Consider the following 19206-nt stretch of genomic DNA (forward strand, 5'->3'; position numbering starts at 1 on the left):
CTGTGTGGAGGTTCCAGCGTGTATGCACACCCTGACCTGCAGGTGGAGGTCAAAGGGCAAATCTATAGAATGGGTTCTCTCTTTCTCTCTTGTGGATTCCTGGTTGAGAACACAGGGCTCATGCCTGCCTCTCCCTATACCCAAAGTTACTTTCTAACAAAGTACTCTCTGTTGTGAACACATTGTTGCTAATATTAGGTGTTTTGTTTTGTTTTGTTTTGTTTTCCTGAACTGTCTCCCATGAGCCCAGTTAATAAGAAAACGTGTTACTTTCACTCTCAGTTAGTTTTCTTACTGCCATGACAAAATGCAGGTCAGAGCCAGTTTTAGGGAAAGAAGAATTTATTTTGGCTACTGGTTGGAGGGTACAGGGGCCCGTGGTAGGGGAGCATAAGACCATTAGCCACATCCCAGTTAGGAAGCAGAACAATGACACTTGCTTGGTTGGCTCTTTCCTTCCCCATTTTGTGCACTCCAGAGCCCTAGCCCACGGGAAGATGTCACTCACTGCATTCAGGGCACCTCACTCTCTTCAGTTAAGCGTCTCTGGAAATGTCCTTACAGATGCAGCCAGAGGTGTCTCCTAGGCATCTTACATCACACGAGGCTGACATTCTACATACATGAAGCTCATCTCCCTCCTATTATTTGCTCTACTGTGCTCTTTCTTTCTGCGGCTCTGGGCGTCTGACCTGTCTCACATTCTTTCTCTGCAGAATCATTCTAACATCTGTTTCTCCCGTGGTGTGTCTAGGGCAATGCAGCTCTTCAATCTTTCATTGTCTGGCCACGCCCTCATTTCTCCTTTACTTGTAAAGAATAATATCTCAGTGTATGGTACCCTGAGTTGGTATTTTAACGTTTTCCTCTTGATATTGAAATATTCCGTGCTTGTGTGCTAGCATGCCTGCACTTTGATTTAAAGTTAGCTCTTTTTCTCTGTGTCACTTTCCCCCAAGATTTTGTCTTTATGTTTGAACTGCTGGAGTTTAAATATTGTGCATCTGTGTCTAATTTTTATATATATTCTATTCAGTGTGGTGTTGTCTGCCTTTCCTGGATCTATGGATTTTTGTTCATTTTAGGAAATTCTAAGTAAATGTTGCTTTAATTATTATTTATACCATTCTTTCATTTTTCTCTTAGTGTTTATTGAGAATTCTGCATCAAAAAGTGGACTCCATATTTTTAAAATTGGATTTCTCCAGATAGTGTGTGTGTGTGTGTGTGCGCGCGCATGTGTACTAGGCACATATTTGTGTGTGCATGCATGTGGAGGCCAGAGGCTGAAGTCAGGTGTCTTCCTTGATCATTCTCTGCCTCATATGCTGAGGCAACACCTGCCACCTGAGCCCAGAGCTCACACACTCACATCGTATAGCTGGCGAATTTGCTCTATGGGTCCCTCATCCCTTCCCCTCTGGAATGCCGGGAGGACAGGCAGCCCCAGGCCACCTGGCGTCTGCATCAGCGCTGACGGTCTGAACTCTGGAACCCATGCCTTTGAGGCAAGCCCTCTCTGTCATTCTTAACAAGGTCTATCCTCAGAAGGCGTTGTTTTGCCAAAGTTTAACACACATACACACACACACACATACACACACACACACGTACACCACACACACACACACACACACACTATGGGCTAATCAACCTTAGAAAGAGGAAAGCTTGGGGCTGAAGAGGTAGCTCAGAGGTTAAGAGCACTGACTGCTCTTCCAAAGGCCTGAGTTCAATTCCCAGCAACCACATGGTGGCTCACAACCATCTATAATGAGATCTGGTGCCCTCTTCTGGCCTGCAGCCAGAATACTGTATACATAATAAATAAATCTTAGAAAAAAAAAAAGAAAAGAAAAGAAAAAAGAAAAAGAAAGAGGAAAGCCATGCATAGCATCGCCAAGTCTAGCCGTCCTACCCTCTTAGTGAAATTCAAAGCTTAGAGTCATATACTCAAAAACACAAAAATAAATAAAAAAGACAAGCCAACTCGACATTTGTCACAGGGCCGCAGACCATTGCTCTTCACTGTACAAGTCAGGGAACTGACAGTGGGCAATAAATGGAGTTGACAGGCACAATAAATCTATAGGAAATTAGCCTCTATAAAAAATAAACTAACAACATATAATTTGAATTTCTCTCATATATTTGATGGCAATTAAATAAAAACGGTGATGGAAGACAAACATTTATGACTTTTTTCCTTGCAGGAGACTGATCTTTTTGATCGGTGTTTGGCAGTCTATTTTAGTTCTGGTGTTCAGAATCATAAATCAACCACCCACTTTGCCATAGAGATGGGTCCAGATACGTGCGAATGGGTACTTATTCCACAGCAAACTAGTGAGGACATAGAAACACATTGTCCAACAGCAGAGTCACTGTATCAGTGTGTCAGTCATGTTCCCTATGGCACATGTGACTTCCGTCTTGGGACACTGCACTCAGTGCCTGGAAGAAAACATCCCACAATTCTGGCATCTTTGGTATCCTGGAGTTTCTACTGAAATTGAGACTTCATTATCACAGCTTCATGCACAGCCCCATTTGGAGCTCCATGAAGGGGGTCTGACCCTGGTGTGTGCTGAGGGACCTCCCTGCCTTTCTGGACCCACTCACTCGCGCATTCTGCAGGTACACAAAACCAGCTCCACACAGACGATGCCACATTTGGCAGCCAGCTCAGTCCAAGAAGCTGGGTGCCTTGGCAGTCCCCTTCTAGCACTTAAAGCCTAGAACATTCCTGAAGAGTCACTGGTGTTGAGAAACACCACAGAAGCAGGGGTGATGGCATCAGAGAATGCAGCAGGACTGGACATGTCTGACACAGGAGGAGCAAAGGCGGCCTCACCCAACTCTTTTCCTCAGACTTCCTTTTTATCTGGGCCACACCCCCGTTGTCAGGTGCTGCCTACTTCATGTCTGACCTTCATGGAAACACCCCCACAGATATGTAGGTGTCATTCAGGAGTCTTCGGCATCGCTGATAATAGTCAAGTTGACAACCGAGACCAATAGCTATATTGATAGATGAGGGTAGTTTATTTTTTTTTCCTCTTTGTAGGTGATTTAGACAATTACAAACTTGATTTATAGTTTTTACCTTTATTCTTATTTACAGTTCAGCATATTCTGAAACTGTGCTGTTAGGTTTAACGGCACAGGCATCTAACCAAATGTGGGGGAAAATATCCTTTCATCTTCTTGGAGACCATGGTAGCACGTGAAGGTGTATGAGACGTAGCAATGAGTCCTCTCTGCTGTCGACCAGATCCTGGTTTGCTTCCCTCTGGCCTTAGTGAAGCCATTCTCATCCTTGTGACAGATGTCTCCTGCCCAGAGCCGCTGCAGGGGTGGCCCTTGTGGTGGACCCGAGATGAGGCTTCCTCATAAACATTTGGCATCTGGCAGCCTGCGGAGCAGTGCTCCGAGGAAACAGCTGAAGGGGTCAGGAGTCTGATTTATTCTTTGGGAAATGTGTCTGATCTGGGGCTTCATGCTGTTTGTTCATTCAGCAAATAATGGTCACACCTTTGCCAAGCTGAGTATTTCGAGATAATCATCAACAGATAGAAGAGGTCACTGGACTCTGTAACGTGCCGACCCCGAATTAGAAACTTAGTTCTTATCTAAGGAACTACGGCTGCAGCTCAGGTGTAAAGTGCTTCTCTACTTTAGAAGCCCCACGTGTGTGTGTGTAAAGCCCCAAGTTCAATCACCAGCATCTCCAAAGAGTGAGTAAATAAAGCTATGGTTTGGTTTATGTCCACTTGCCCAAATTCAGATGATAGAAGATTTGAGGGCAGTTTTCTAGGGGGCAAGGAACTGACCTAAAAGGGTTGGATAAGAACTCTGTGTGGCATGGAGCTTCGCACCTCAGCATATCTGAATGAAAGATAACTTTCTGCATCCATTGCTTATGGACCAAGCTCAGGCTGGTCTAGTTCATTTAAACCAAGGTGAGACGTCCTAGTGAGGTCCCCAGAGGATAGGTGTCTCCCTGCCCCCCCCCCCACCCCCTGCCACCACCTCTATGACTTGGTTCTGTTGCCTTATATGCAAGAACTCCGTAAGGATCCTGGGAAGGGAGTTGGCCATGCCTCCCCTCTCTGTGTTCTCAGGGAGAGCCAGCTCACTGGCAAGCTGGAGGGGCCAAGGGCACTGCTGACTGCCCAAGCTCTCGCAAACCAACTCTTCCTGAAGCACCAGGCTGCCTGCTTCTGTTGCTCAGGATGTGCGTTGTCTCTGTGTGTTATCGCTCTGCCTGTCTCACTCCAGTGTCCCAGCTCTTCTCAGAGAGTGCCTCCTCTAGGGACCGTGGCCTCTGGACACCACATGGCTTCCACACACAAGGACAGAGGAATGGCATCTTCAAGATGCTATTACCGCCAGTGTGTGCTGCTCAGAGAACACTTACCGTGCACACTGGGCCTGTCTCTTGGAACTGGAACCCATTCTTCTCAGAATAAAATGTTCCGGATGCCAGAGCAGCCATTAGACTGTTGCCACCCAAGTCCGTGGAAAGCCTAACACTGAAGAACTTTTAACTCTGTTACATTTGTGTGCAACATAGGAGGTCAGAGTTGGCCAAGTTTTAAATCAGCAATGCCCTCCTGCCGCCGTGCACCCTGTCTACCCAGGATTTTTGCAAGTCTCTGCCTTTCTGTCACTTTCTCATGTGCTCACAGCCATCTATAATCAGTTTGAGGTTGTAGGCTAATGGGAAGGTAAAAAGAAGGGGGTGGCAGAGGGAGGCGAGCCGCTATGCTGTGGCAGATGGCGGCGGGGGTGGGGGTGGGGAGGGTAGGGGGTGTGTGGAGGGAAGCTGCAGAGGTGTAGAGAGCTCCTTTGCACATCGCTGCCCCACACCAGCTCAGACTTACTAGTCCATAACTTAGAGCTCTGGGTAGACTTCTAGCGTGGTAGACTTTCAGAATCCCCCATTCCTAGAACCGTGGCTGGGAGGTTGGAAGCCCCACAGGAAAAGTGTGTGATACATCGCATTCTATTGAAAAATCAGCCGCGGCAGAGTTTAAGCCCTCTCCTCCCATGCTGTCCGGGACAGGTGTGGGCTACCCCCCCTAATATCTTTTTTTAACCTTGCTTGTGTATTTTCCCTTGTACAGGACCAGCTCTCCGCTGACATGTACAGTTTTGTGGCCAAAGAAATTGACTATGCAAACTACTTTCAAACGGTGAGTGTCTACCTCAGCAAGGCTGCAGAAAGTCTGTAAGTGTCATGGCGTGGGCAGCAGAGGAAGTGGGCATACAGGCTAGGGGCCTTGTTACCTTGTGATTCCTGAAAGCATCACTGGAGGAGGGGCGGGCCTGGGGCCAGGGGGTTGGGGGTGGGGCAGGGGTGGGGGCTCGGCGGGGGTGGGGTTGGGGCTGTGCTCTGTCTGTACAGTCTCTAGGTGAAACCTGCCCTCCATCTGTGGATTTATAAAACCTAAGCTTAAAACAGAACCTCATCCCCAAGGATTATCATGGTTTAGTTAACCCCTAGCAGCGATTCTCAAGCAAGAGTGATGTTGCCCCCCCCCTTCCTAGAGGACTTGGGAAGTCTGCAGAGGCCCCTGGTTTGTCCCTGTTCAGGAAGGCTGTGTCAATGTGGCCCTGTGTCAATGGCGGAGACAAAGGAAAAGGTTAAGCCTCTTCAGATGTCCAGGCAGTACCCTACAAGAGATGGCCAACCCAGAAAGCCAGGAGGAGCCATGCTGAGAAACCTAGATTCATGACAGCAAAGGATTTGAGAAGAACAAGAAACCATTCAACTCCCCCCGCCCCCACCCCGCTCCAAGGCATATTTGCTTCTATTGAAGATTTCTGCCAAGTTCAGAGCAAGAAGATAAGTAGTGACTGATTTGGCCTGGCTGCTGCCCTCTTTTTAGTTGAGATCAGATTTAGAGCCCAGAGACAGCATCTGAGTCACCTGAACTTCGGTTATCCAGTCCTGGTAATTTGGACCCTAACTCCCTGCCAGAGTAAATAGCGGAAAAGCATAGACAGGAATCATACAACAGGAAAACAATTGAGCGCAGCCCTTCCAAAAGTTGAAAACAAAGCTAAAAACCCTCCAGCTTTACCTCACGACCAATGAAATGATGGGATGAGAAAAGAAGTGAGCCAGAGAGAGTAGCAGGCAGACAGGCAGATCTGAGCAGTATAAAGCGCTCAGGGGTGTACGCTGGGTGAGCAGCTGTGGGCTGTGGCACTTTCCTGGCATTGTCAGGGTGCAGACTTTGCAGTTTCCCCTTTCATACACACACACACACACACACACACACACACACACACACACACCTACAGAAGAGCTGATAAGTGGCATATCACTTCCGGTGTGGAAGGTCTGCTTCCAAGTAGCTGTATTGATTTATTTCCTGTTGCTGTTGTCAAATACCATGCCCCAAAGTGGCTCTTGTAAGGAAGGGTTTACCTGGGACTTATGTGTTGACCATGGAGGGGAGGCGTGGCTGCAGCCAGGCATGGAGATCTGAGAAGGAAGCTGAGAGCTCACATCCTCAAATGCAAGCAGGAAGCAGAGAGAGCAATCTGGAAGTAGGCAAGGTTTTTCCTTCCCAAGCCTGCCAGCAGTGACATATTTCCTCCAGCAAGGCCCACCACCACAACCCTACTCCCAAAGAGCACCACCCTGTGGAGACCAAGTGCTCCAACACTGGAGGCTATGGGAGCCATTTCTCATTCAAGCCGCTACAGTAGTATATTTTCAAATGCATCCCATTGGTTTGACTTACAAAATACTAGAGGCACTAAAGCCAATGAATCAACTGCCACCCAGCCCTGGCTTTCACCTACCTCTGTTTTCTCAGGCCTCCGGTTCTGTTTGTCCCACACCGAGGCTGTCATTGTTTCTGTTCTGTGCCAGGCTTTTAGTTAGTTTTAGGGAGATGGACAGCCAGAAAAATAAATGTAGTCACTCTTGCTCATGAGTTTTCCTTGGCCCTAAGCAACATCAGAGTTGTTTCTTTAACAGATAGGGTGGTGAGGAGAACACCTTGAAGGAGTTTGTTCCTAGGACCGCAAGACTATAGTCAAAGGCATTATGCCTCCCAGTGTATGTGCAGAAGTAGAACTGCATGCTTTCCAACCACTTATGTCGGACTGACTCACAGAAATCAGTGCGCGCACAGGCTGCTCTAACTTGTGTGTATCTTACAGGCAAATGGCCCTCGACACGTGTTCTTCTGTTTACATTCACCAATTGTTCACCTTTCGTTGCCATCTTTAGCTTTGAGGATGGGGGACTAGGTGAGGTCAGGGGATCCAAAGCAAGTTCTGTCAGGCAGGCTCCAGCTCAGTCAGATTCCCCTATTCCCAATTCTTCTACCCTCCCCATTTCCACTCAGAGTGATCCCCCTTTTTTTTCCATACTGGCTGAAGCATATGGTCACTATAGGAGGCTGAGGGCAGTCCTGCCTGCTCCCACCATGGGCAAGAGCCTTCGTGACGAATGCAAGCCACTGTGCAAGCCTCCTTCCCTTTGGCAAAGGGTCATGCGTGTTCTTGTGTTTTCTCAGCTAATAGAAGTGCAAGCTGAGTACCACAGGAAGTCGCTGACACTGCTGCAGGCTGTGTTGCCTCAAATCAAAGCACAGCAGGGTAAGTGCAAGCATCCCTCCGAGCTGGGAGGGCAGGGAGCCTGCCTGTGCTGTCCTGGGGATGCTCATGTTTCAAAGAGCTGGCAGACCTCCTAGAGCTGGTGTTCATCAGTGACCCAATGCTGAGCTCATCCCTCCACCCTTAAAAGAGGATGAGTGGTTATGTGTAGTGTCACATTAAACCCGGTGGTACCAGGCACAGTGCTCTATATACTTTTCCATTGTCCACTCAGCCACACGAATGGACACTTATCTGAACCCTCTCTTTCTTTGGTACTCTGTGTAGAATCTGGACAGGAGGAGAAAGAGTCTGCATGGGTGGCCTTGGGACGTGACTAACTGACCCTCTTCTTGCTCACCCCTCCCCAGAGGCCTGGGTGGAGAAGCCTTCCTTTGGGAAGCCCCTGGAGGAGCACCTCATGATCAGTGGCCGTGAGATTGCCTTCCCTATAGAGGCGTGTGTAACGATGCTGCTGGAGTGCGGGATGCAGGAGGAGGTACGTAGAAGGAATATCTTGTGTCTGTACGGAAGCGTCGCCTGCCGGTAACAAAACCCTATGGCCTATAGCTTAGGCAAGAAATAGGAGGTGGAACATCTGGTAGGCTGAGGGATTCTGGCATAGAGACAGATGCCGGAGATTCAGCCAGCCAGCAAGATGTGAGGAAGATGGGGGTCTGAGTCCAGGGAACCAGCCACGTGGCAGAATGTAAACTAGTGTGATGGGATATTTTAAGTTATGAGCTAGTCAGAAAAGAGCCTAAGTATATGTCCTAGGTATTTGTATATGTTTAACTACTCTCATGAGTGATTATTCCAGGAGCTTGGGGTTGGGAAAAACCACTTACAACAGAGGTAAGAGCAAAGCCGCCATGTCCATCCCCCAGCTGGACTGTTCTTCCAAGAGGCAGGGTCTGGAGGACTTTTACCCCTGTAGCATCCCTACCCTGGATCCCTAAATTAAGACGTGGTGATACAAGGCAATAATGTCTCTTCTGCAGGTGCTAACAGGCACTGCCTTCCCTTGAGAACTTTCACTTTCACAGAGAGGACAGAGAGACTATGGGAGGTTGACGGCTGCCCTCAAGGGCTGTACGACCAAACTCTAGACATCACTTCTTCACATTTCATGTGCGATGTGGTTGTTTGAACGATCTGCTGCTGTTTTCATTACTATTACTTTTACTTTCTCCTCCTCCACCTTTTCCACTCTTTTCTTCCCTCATCCTCTGCTTCCTTCTCCTTCTCGTCCTTCTCTCCTCCTTCTTCCTCCTTTCCCTTTTCCTGTTCCTTTTGCTTTCCCTAGGTCCGCCTCCTCTTCCTCCCCCTCCTTTGGCTTAGTGAGTTTCTGATTTTCAGAACAGTGCTCTTACCCATTCACATCTCTTCCTTTTTGTACAGATCTTCTTTGTCACAATGAGACTTGACTGACCGTGACATTAGAGTGATGGTTGAGGAGCCTCCTGTAAGGAAGGTCTATGAGGAGTTAATTGATGGTGGTCCATGCTTGTCTTACCTAGTCAGCCATTTGTTTGGTTTTATTTATAGGCTACAGCAACATCTTTACTCCATCTTCCTTTAGCCTGATCAGCCACTCTGTATTGGTGTAGGGCATGCTATGGGCTCAGTTTTTGTTACTAAACAAAATATAAACATGGGGTGAAAGGGTTATAAACTTATTGCAAGAGATGAGTCATTTGATACTGAGCAAAATATAAACATGGGATGAGGGATTATAAACTTACTGGAAGAGATGAGTCTAGCATCTATCCCAAAGGATGATTAGTCAAGACAGGCTGTTTTCCTTAACAAGTACAAGGGCAGATAGGAAAAACATAAGGGCTGAAGAAGAAGAAAGGAAAGGCAGCATTATGCACATCCATGTTGGCTGTCTTTTGTGTGCCAGGCCTATTCTGCATACTAGATAATTTACAAATAAAATGTACGGGGCACGTGTGAGCTGAGGCGCTGGCTGCTTGCAAAGGGGGACTGTGAAACTCCTGAACATCCTGATCACTGGTGCACCAGGGGCTGGAAAACCACACCAGGCAAAGAAGTTGCATTGAGATCAGGACTGAAGTACAGAAATATGGGTGATACCACCCAGGAAGGCAGGTTTTATATGATGGCGGTGATGAAGAAAATGGCTGTCTCATTTTAAACAACGATGGAGATGTTGATGAGTTAGATAATCAGATAAGAGAAAGAAAGTGCTGTCATTGTTGAGTACCATGATTGTGATTCCTTCCCTGAACGCCGCTTTCCTAGAGCGTTTGTGTTGAGAACAGGTAATAGTGTATTGTACAAAAGACTTGAAACAAGGGTTATAATGGGAAGAAACTATAATATTCACTGTGAGATTTTTCAAGTTATTTATGAGGAAACCATAGCATCTTACCAAAGCAGAAAGTGTGCATTAACTATAACTACTCAGTAAAGAACCAGAGAGCTAGAGAACAGTATCAACCCCACCACAAAATGCAATGAGCAATGGGTCGAAGATAACAACTCTCAACTTGTAGCCTGGCCAGCTTCACCTTCAGTTCCAGGTCTCAGGAAGGAAAGGCTGGTCTACATAGTAAGTTCTACACCAGCCAGGGCTGCATAGTGAGACCTTGTCTCAGATGTAAAACAACAGCAATAACAATGACAGACAAACAAACAAACAAAACCCATGGCCGCAGTCCAACCTCCTCATGATATCACTCAGCCACTTAATAGAAATTGCCCAAAGGTCATAGAAGCAGCTCCATCTGCTGCTTTGATTTCTTTTTTCTCTGAGAGAAAGCTTAAACAACCCTGCATATGAGTACAAACTAAGGGCTGAGATGGAAACTCATCATCCACTTCAATTGATAAACAATAAATATATAATCCGTGGATGCATGTCTTTTAAGTTTAATCACCAAAATGTAGGTGATCTCCTACAAATGGAAAACTTAAGTATAAAAAGCACAAAATTTAAAAGGGGAAAAGACGTAACTACGGAGCTAGAGGGATGGCTCGATCCTTCAGTATCTGTTGTGAAGTGTGAGGACCTCAGTTGAGATCTCCAACACCCATGTAAAGAATGGGTGCATGTACACTCCTGTAACTTTAGTGCTGGGATAGAAGGGAGTACTGAGATTGGAGTTCTGGGCTTGACTGGACTCCTTCCTAGCCACGGTGCTGTGAATTCCAGGTTTGGCAAGAGACCCCTTTTCAAGGGCCTTAGATGGAGAGCACTAGGGAAAATAGCCAGTGTCCTACTCTGGTGTCCATCGGTAGTTCACACCTGCCCACATTTGCATACATTTCCCATACACACCGAAAAAAGGTGGGGAATAAAAATGGGCCTTTTGTTTTGTTTATCTCTATATGGTTAAAACTTTCTTACAATTTCACAGTTGTTATCAGTGGGAAAAAAATGTAAGAAAGGTTGCCTTGGTTTCCAAGAAAGTCTCATGGAGGAGGCTAATTGTTATCTATCTATCTACCCATCTATTTGTCGATCTATATATCTATCTTTTCCTTCCTTCCTTCCTTCCTTCCTTCCTTCTTTCCTTCCTTCCTTTTTGTTTTAAGCAGTATCTCATCCTATAGGTCAAGCTGGTGTGGAACTTGCTATATGTAGCCTTGGTTATTTTTTCTAATTACAGAAAAACTTACCAAAGATAAAAACAATGAGTCTTGTCCCTAGACAAGACCTTGGTTCATGTCCACCTCAGTTTGTTGCCCCTAACCCTTGCCTCATCTATTCAGAAGCAGATTGTACCTGCCATAGCCTCATTGTATGTTGTAAATATCAGCACTGTTTTAGCATTGTCGGACACCTTGTCAGTGTCAGTGGGTGCACTGGCCTCTGACGGTCCCTGTCTTATCCCTGCCTCTCTTGTCTCTGCCCTTCCTGGGCTATCTCTGGACAAATCCACCTCCCCACCTTTTGCCTCCCCACCACCACCACTTTGCAGCTCCTCCTTTCTTTTACTAACAAATATGGTTAGATTTTCCTCAGCCTAGAAAAGAATATTTCCTTGCAGCCCAGGGCAGCTTCCCATTCCTTTCCTAGCCCGTTGGTTTTGTTTTCTTGGAGGCACAATTCCAAAAACCACTGTCAACATTCACTGCCACGTGCCTGCCACTACTCACTCCCTCCTCTCCTTGTGGTTTTACTTCTGTCTCTGTCTTAGTTCTTTTTCTGTTGCTGTGAGAAAACATCACAACCAAGGCCTTTCATAAAAGAAAACATTTAATATAGGGCTTATAGTTTCAGAGGGTCAGAGTCCATGGTAGTGGAGCAAAGACATGGCAGCAGGAACAGCCGGGAGCTCACATCTTGATCCTCAAGCAGGAGGCAGAGAGTGCTAACTGGGGATGCCATGAAGCTTTTGAAACCTCAAAGCCCTCCCCCTACCCCCACCAGTGACACACACATCCTCCAGCAAGGCCACACCTCCTAATCTTCCCCAAACAGTCCCACTAACTGGGAACCGAGTAGTCAAACATATGAGCCTATGGGGGACATTCTCCTTCAGGCCACCACAGTCCTGTACCTCAAGCTGCCCTCACTGATGTTCCAGGCCAAGTCCAGGGCACAGAGAGGCGGGCACGGTGACAGGGCAGGAAGCCGAGAGCTTTCGTCCTCCACAGCAAGCATGAAGCAGAGAGAGCAAACCGGAAGTGTCATGAAGCTTTCAACTCTCAAAGCCTGCATCCAGTGATGTACTCCCCAGCAAAGCTGCACCACCTAAACCTCCCCAAACAGTGCTACCTACTGGGGACCAAGGGTTCAAACTCTGACGCTTACAGGGTCATTCATCATTCAAGTCAATCCTCCACCGAGAAGGGACTTAGCCATCCCAGCAGCCCAAAGCTCCATCGTAGACTGGGTACTTTTTCTTCAGAAGGAGCTAGGATGTCTGAACTGCCGTGAAACTGAAAAGAAGCAAGGGTCACCTTGCCAGTCTGTGGGTCATCTTATATGGCATATTAGAAAGCCAGAGGACCCCATGCTTCACACCCTGGCACTGGGGCTTCCTTCCTACCTCTGCCATGCATTCATCTTCTCATCCAAGCATCCATGTTTACCTCAGCCTTGCTTTATAATCTGAACCTAAGTGGTAGTAATGCCAAAGTCATGTTAAGAATGGACCCTGGAGCTTTGCAGGCCACCGCCACATCTTCTCCTTCTCAGGGCACAGATGTGACTTAGTTCACTTGGTGCCTCCCGGGGTATATTCAAGTACACATATGCCCATGCATATGGACCAGTGGTTCTCAATCTGGTCACAACCCCTTTGAGGGGCCGAGTAACCTTTTCGCAGGGTCTCTCCTAAGACCCCTGGAAACCACCAATTTCCATTATTTTTGTAACAGTAGCAAAAATACAGTTATGAAGTAGCAACAAAAATAATTATATGGTTGGGGGTCACCACAACATGAGGAACTGAATTAAAGGGTCCCAGCATTAGGAAGGTCGAGAACCACTACCATAGACAGACTTTCATGTCTGACAGCTCTCAAGTAGATTCTCCAAGATTTACTTAAAATGTAAAAGAACCAGGCACCTGAGAGTCCAAGGTTCAGATCGCTAGTACATTTACTAAATCTGTTCAGTGAGCTGCCACACTGAGAACAGCATGGTGGACTACTGAGGGAGACGCCTAGAGAGAGTAGGCAACTGCAACATCAGAACTTTGCCGTTGTTGAAATGCTAGAGAAAGGTGGTCTAGAGGGAAGAGTAGGTAGACTTTCCATCCCTCTGTTTTTCTCTTGTTCCTTTGAGTTGCTTGCCACCCTCTAACCCCTCCATTCTGTTGGTAGGGTCTCTTCCGGGTAGCCCCCTCAGCCTCCAAGCTGAAGAAGCTGAAAGCTGCTCTGGACTGCTGTGTGGTAGATGTGCAGGAGTACTCGGCAGACCCCCATGCCATTGCAGGTGGGTACCCTTCACCTCTGAGCCAGGGTGCACAGGCGGGGAGGGATAGCACAGACAGTGTATAGCTCCTCGTCAGGAGCAATGGCCTTAGATGCCCATCCAGGGCCCTCTTCAGTTCCTGGTTGTTCTGATCATTTAAAGAAGCCTACCTTGGCTGTACAGCTAGCTGAAGGTGAGGTAATATGAAAAACAAGGGGCAGGGCTATGTAATTTTCAGCCCAGGTCCTCTTGAAGTCTGGCATCTGCTCACATGGGAAACCATTGTTTGATCTTGCATTGGCCAAGGAATCATGTCCAAATGGAGTAACGCAGGCTGATGCAGTTTGTCCTGTTGTGTTGTAACACCTTACTGTATTTATACCCAGGGGCTTTGAAGTCTTATCTCCGAGAGTTGCCAGAGCCTCTTATGACCTTTGAACTCTATGATGAATGGATCCAGGCTTCCAAGTGAGTACCTTGTGTTGGATTGTGCTGTGGGTTTGGATTACGGGAGCTGTACTCTTCCTTAGGTACCTGTGGACCATTGGATGCTTAGGTTCCACATACAAAGCAGCCAGCATAGTGTTTTCATAGACCCTCATGCATGCTTCAAGCCATCCATGGACTACTTACAATACCTAATGCCATGTGAATAGCTGCTCTCCTCCATCGTCTGTAGGTTCACTGACGTGTAAAAGCCTGTGATCTGACATCACGCAACCTTCCTTCTTGTTTTCCATCATGAAGGATTATAGACAAATGTCCCCAAAAAGGCATGTGCAAGAACGCCAAGAGTAACGCTGTTTGGGAAGCTACTAATAGCTCATTGAGGAAGGGGCAGAGGCATTGCCTCGTGTTCTGAGGCAAGTCTATCGAGGCACTCTGGCTACAGGGAGTTGTAGAATGGAATAGGCAAGTGAAGGAGGACACATGAGATACATATACATAATTTCTTTATTTTTTTTTTTGAGACTATAATGTACTCACATCATTCCTGCTTCCTTTTTCTTTCTCTAGGTATAGTTTTTAAAGACATAGAAACACTCAACACTCAATAAGATTGAATTTTTGAAGTGGCTCTATCTGTTTACATTAAAGAAGGTTCTAGAAAAGCCCAACTAGGCAATGGCAATGATTTACTTTGGCAGAAAGAACAAGGCAAGCGTAGTCTTGGAGTCTTTACCCATGTATGTTACAGGAATATTTTAGCAACACCAAATTAATTACACTAAGACAAACCGTGGCAGTAGCGGATGCGATCCATGCCCCCAAGGATTGGGCTGAGGGAACAGAATTAGCAGGCCAGCACCCAATGCTGCCCACAGGCAAGGCAAGCCATAGACGGTGGCTCCTCAGTATGGCTTGCTTTGTGACTTTCTTCCCTTGTTTGTGAGGGCCTCATCAGAGTATGTGGTCTCTTTGTCCATAGGTTAAGAACTATCTTAAGAAAATACAAACAACCATAGTGAAGAAGTAGATAGCCTGAGAGTAGGAGAATTATCCCCAGAGCCAGGATGGTGGAACCCAGGGTAGAGATCATGCAAGTAGAAGAGAAGAGGTGGGAGGGGCTGCTCTGAGAGCAGGTTGGGAGCAAAGGTGTCTATAGATGTAAATGATTTCTAGTAACGTCTGGTCGTGAGACCTGGCCGTCCAAGGCATCTAGCTCAGCCTCTCAGGAAGAACACCAGAGGCTGCGTCAAGTGTCCGGTCATATCTGTCAAGTGAAATTATTCATCTTAACTGGCATATAATCTACAAGGTTTTAAGGTGTGGCTGTGGTATGTCAGTGCGTGAGTATATTGTGCATTTAGCATCAATGTGTGAGTATATTGTGCACTGATCAAACCAGGGTCACATTAGCATATTCATCAGCTCAAATGCACATTGCTCATTATACTTCCACTCCTTGAAATTCTTGGAGCTCAAAGAGACCCAGCTTACCTCAAGGTGAATGCATGCTTGAATGTATCAAGTTAGAGAATGCTGCCTCCAGTCAAAGTGCCTAGTGCTGTCTGTTTCCCAAAGTAGAGTGTACATCACCCGTATATTTTACCATGGTGCTATTGATACACGGCAGTATCTGTTAAATGCTTATCAGAGGCTTGCCGCTCTTCTATGCTCGTAATCATTTTTAAAACATCTCATTTTCATAACTCTCTGAAATGGGCTAGGCTGTTTCTGTCACTTTGCAAATGAGGATGCTGAGGTGTAGAACGGGGCTGGGACAGCAACTTACTTCCGGCTAACACAAGAGAGTGAGAAATTGAGTCCACTGAATCCAGTGCTAGAGTGCGTGCTTGCAGCCACTGCACTTTACGCCTCTGTGGAGTAAGACAGAGATTCTGGCGGGAAGTGAGCATCCTGTGGAGGCCGGCACCGAGTGTGCTAGGGACAAGGTGGGTTTCCACAAGAAGGAAAGGGTGGCCCTGATAATTTCCACACACTGAACCTCAGAAACACAAGGACCTGTTTCTGCCCCTGGATGGTAAGCATCGCTAATGCTGAAGATTCGCAGGAGGATGATGGGGTCGGCCTGGCAGGGTCTCATCCTCTCAGAAAAGGACTTCCCACAGAGGAGATATCCCCCGCCTGCCATCTGTAGCCATCAGACACCGGGATCTGAGCCTGCTTCTCTGAGATCCAAACCGAACTGCCTGGGATTCTGGGTCTCCATAATCCCCAAGCTGCTGAGACGGTGACTTTGACCCTGTGGGGAGCCTGGTCTCACAAAAGATGGCGGGATGACACAGCAGGATGTGGACAAATCTGAGGGGACTTGAGACACCCAGGAGACAGGTAGGCCAGGAAAGAAAAGAGGCCAAATTACAGATCTCAACTAGCGCTGGAGAAGCTTCTCTTTGCAGCGGGCGATGCTTAATACAAAAACTCACGACTGGTCAGAGGGCTGAAAATGTGTGCCTATTGAGGGCAGAGCAGGCATCTGTATTACAGCTGTTCCACAAAGCTCAGGGGACACTAAAGAAGGAGGAGAAGAAAGGATATAGGAGTTGGAAGATAGGGGGTGTCTCTGTGAAGACCGGGCTTCCGGATGTGACGTGGCCCTTGGCTACCTGTACTAGACCTCACGGGACTGAGCCAGTGAGACAGTCAACATTCCAGCAGGCTGAACCAACTGACCTCAGTGAGTTCAAAACTCAGAAAAACGAGAAGTCATGAAGATGAGAGAGGAACATTCTGGAAGGTTTCCAGAGGAATGTGATGGGATCGTTGCGACAGGTGTAACTAACTTGTATCATATACAGGGATGAAATAGTGAAAATTTAAATAAAACACACTTTTAAAAATGAGGACTTATCAGGATAGTTCAGGCATCTTTGGGAGCCTGGTAAATTAAGTGCCTCCATGGTAGAGTGTGCCCAGGGAGACGCAAGTGTAAGCAGGGGTCAGAGGCCGGGAGACTAACCCCAGAACAGGCAGGCTGGCTGATTCCTCTGACAGGCTGTTCTCTGAGACCTCTGCCTCATGGATACCTCTGCCTCACCTTAAATGTCAGCTCCTCAGAGAAGCCTTCCCTGGCAGCCTTCCTCCCTCTCCCTGAGAGTATGGTTGTCTAGGCTTGTTGGTAGAGCTGGTAGGTTAGGAACTCCTCTGAAGGCTTCTTCCCAGCCCATAGGGCAGTTCCGGACACAGAGGGACTCCCCTTCTAATACACGTCTGTTGACTTACATTCCTTGAAAGGTCATCCACCCTTTGTCAAACCTAAAGGCTCTTGTTTTCCACTTTATAACTGAGCAGGCCTTGATTCCATAAGAGAGAGTGAGTTCTTCAGTGAATTAAGCAGGAGGGGCTGGCTTTATATAGGCAGAAAATCCCAAAGAGACAGGATCAACAAAAAATGCTGGTTTTAAAGTGGGTGAGGCAGAGTGGATGATCCTACTGGCTCAGGAACGCTGGCTTCCTAGGACTGGCTCCTGCGAGGCTACTGTTTTAAGAAACTAGTCCCACTTTTCATAGTTCACTTTGATAGTGTGGCTTTTAGCCCAGTGGCCCATTACAGTGCAGTCTGTTCTGCCAGGCCCGCAAAGAAGTGGCCTCCCACAGACTGTGTCTTAAGACAAGAAGCTGAAGACTGGGAGATGGCATGGGGCTTGTTGCCACAGAAGGTGCCTCCATAGAGGACAGGGCGGAGGAGGGGGAAAGGCTGGCGGGGGGGGGGGGTGAGCTGTGGGGGGGGACAACAGCGGTGGGAACAGCTGCAATGCCAGCATTTCGTGTTGACTGAGAACCTTACATAAGCCAGCAGCAAGGCCAGGCACTTGGGTCATGTTCAGTTTAGACTGTTCCCACCAGCTCTGTGAGGCAGGTGTTAGTCACCTAAGCCAGAGTTACCAGCAGGCCAGGCAACGGAAAGGCTACTTTCTAGCCTCCTGGTTGAGACTCACTTTGACCAGGCATTACCTGAGTACGTGTGTTCTGTTCCTCTCTGCTCATGCATGGAACTTTTTGCTGAAAGTCCTTACAGGTGATGCTTGCCTCTTTCTCAAGGCAGAACTGGGGGGCAAAGAGAGTTTTTCTCACCTTGGTCAAGATTGGTAGGAGGACCCTCGGGGCACCAAGCCAGGACATATAGAGGTGATGGCCATGGCTTACGTGTGGGCCTCACCCTGCTGCTGTTTACTCTCCAGATCTCGTGGAGAAAAGATTTTTCTGGCATTGGACTTTTCTTATCATGTAGGCCTGGACGTAGATTTCTACAAAACTTGGTCCTATAAATAATGCTTTTAACTCTGAGAGGTTGATAGTCAACTCAGAGTGAATTGTTCTTTGTAACGGAAAACTTTTCCCACTCGTCGAAATGCTCCACTCAATCAAGTTTTGAAAGGTTGGGTTCATTTATGCCTGTGTAACTTGCTTAGTCAGCTTATTTGTTGAACACTTAGTTTATGCCAGATATGGGGGAGTTTAATGTGCGGTGGGTACTGTCTGGTGAGCTGATCTGTAGGGTGCGGTGTGCAGCAGGGGCGGCCTCCCCAGCGGGTGCCCAGTGTTCTCCTAGCAGCCCCAAAGCCTCTTGTCTCATTGTTAGTCAGTTCTGTCTGTTCACTTGAGATCCATGAAGATCAAGTTTTGCTAAAATAGTATGGCACAGGACTGAAGGAGGACATAAAGGGGGAAGTGGTAATAGCCACGGTATTTACTTGTAATAACGGATAGCAGTTGCCTCCAGTGTCCATGGTAATGACTGGTTAGAAGGACCAGTGCTGAGTCAATCTGTGTTCAACCAATGGCATTTCTTGTCAATTACCCAGTATTCAGGATCAAGACAAGAGACTCCAGGCTCTCTGGAATGCTTGCGAGAAGTTACCCAAGGCCAACCATAACAACATCCGGTAAGTAGGGAACGGAGAGAGTGGATCTGCCTTACACGAGCCAAGCTGCCCAGTCATGGAAACTAGCACGCATGGGCACCCAGTGGGTTCCATGGTACTTTTAGCATGCATGGTCCATTTTAAGCTTCAACAGCCTATGAGGTAAGGTGGCGACGTGTTAATAAGTTAAGAAGACACATGTCACCAGAGGCTACCCAACATCCTTTGGCTAATTCTGTGGTGTTTTCCAGTTTGTGATGAACAAGGAGTAATGTACACCATCTTACAGTACTTGAGATCGGTAGACTTTTAGGAGATGCTGACCTACCTCTGAGGCCAAAGGAAGCAAGTGTGATTTTGAGC

General features: G+C 47.3%; 1 protein-coding gene across 5 annotated transcripts in view; it reads left to right on the forward strand.

The window, feature by feature from the left end:
* ARHGAP44 (Rho GTPase activating protein 44) overlaps nt 1-19206 on the forward strand; it is a 157361-nt gene that overhangs the window by 114640 nt on the left and 23515 nt on the right. For all 5 annotated transcript variants that reach the window (XM_084762833.1, XM_084762836.1, XM_084762834.1 and 2 more), the window contains exons 8-13: nt 5130-5198; nt 7542-7623; nt 7992-8119; nt 13423-13534; nt 13900-13981; nt 18784-18864. In XM_084762833.1, coding sequence (XP_084618959.1) covers nt 5130-5198; nt 7542-7623; nt 7992-8119; nt 13423-13534; nt 13900-13981; nt 18784-18864 — 554 coding nt within the window. The remainder of the gene's footprint in view (nt 1-5129; nt 5199-7541; nt 7624-7991; nt 8120-13422; nt 13535-13899; nt 13982-18783; nt 18865-19206) is intronic.

Source organism: Acomys minous (assembly GCF_964271855.1).
Source record: "Acomys minous genome assembly, chromosome: 16".
NCBI classification, from domain to species: domain Eukaryota; kingdom Metazoa; phylum Chordata; class Mammalia; order Rodentia; family Muridae; genus Acomys; species Acomys minous.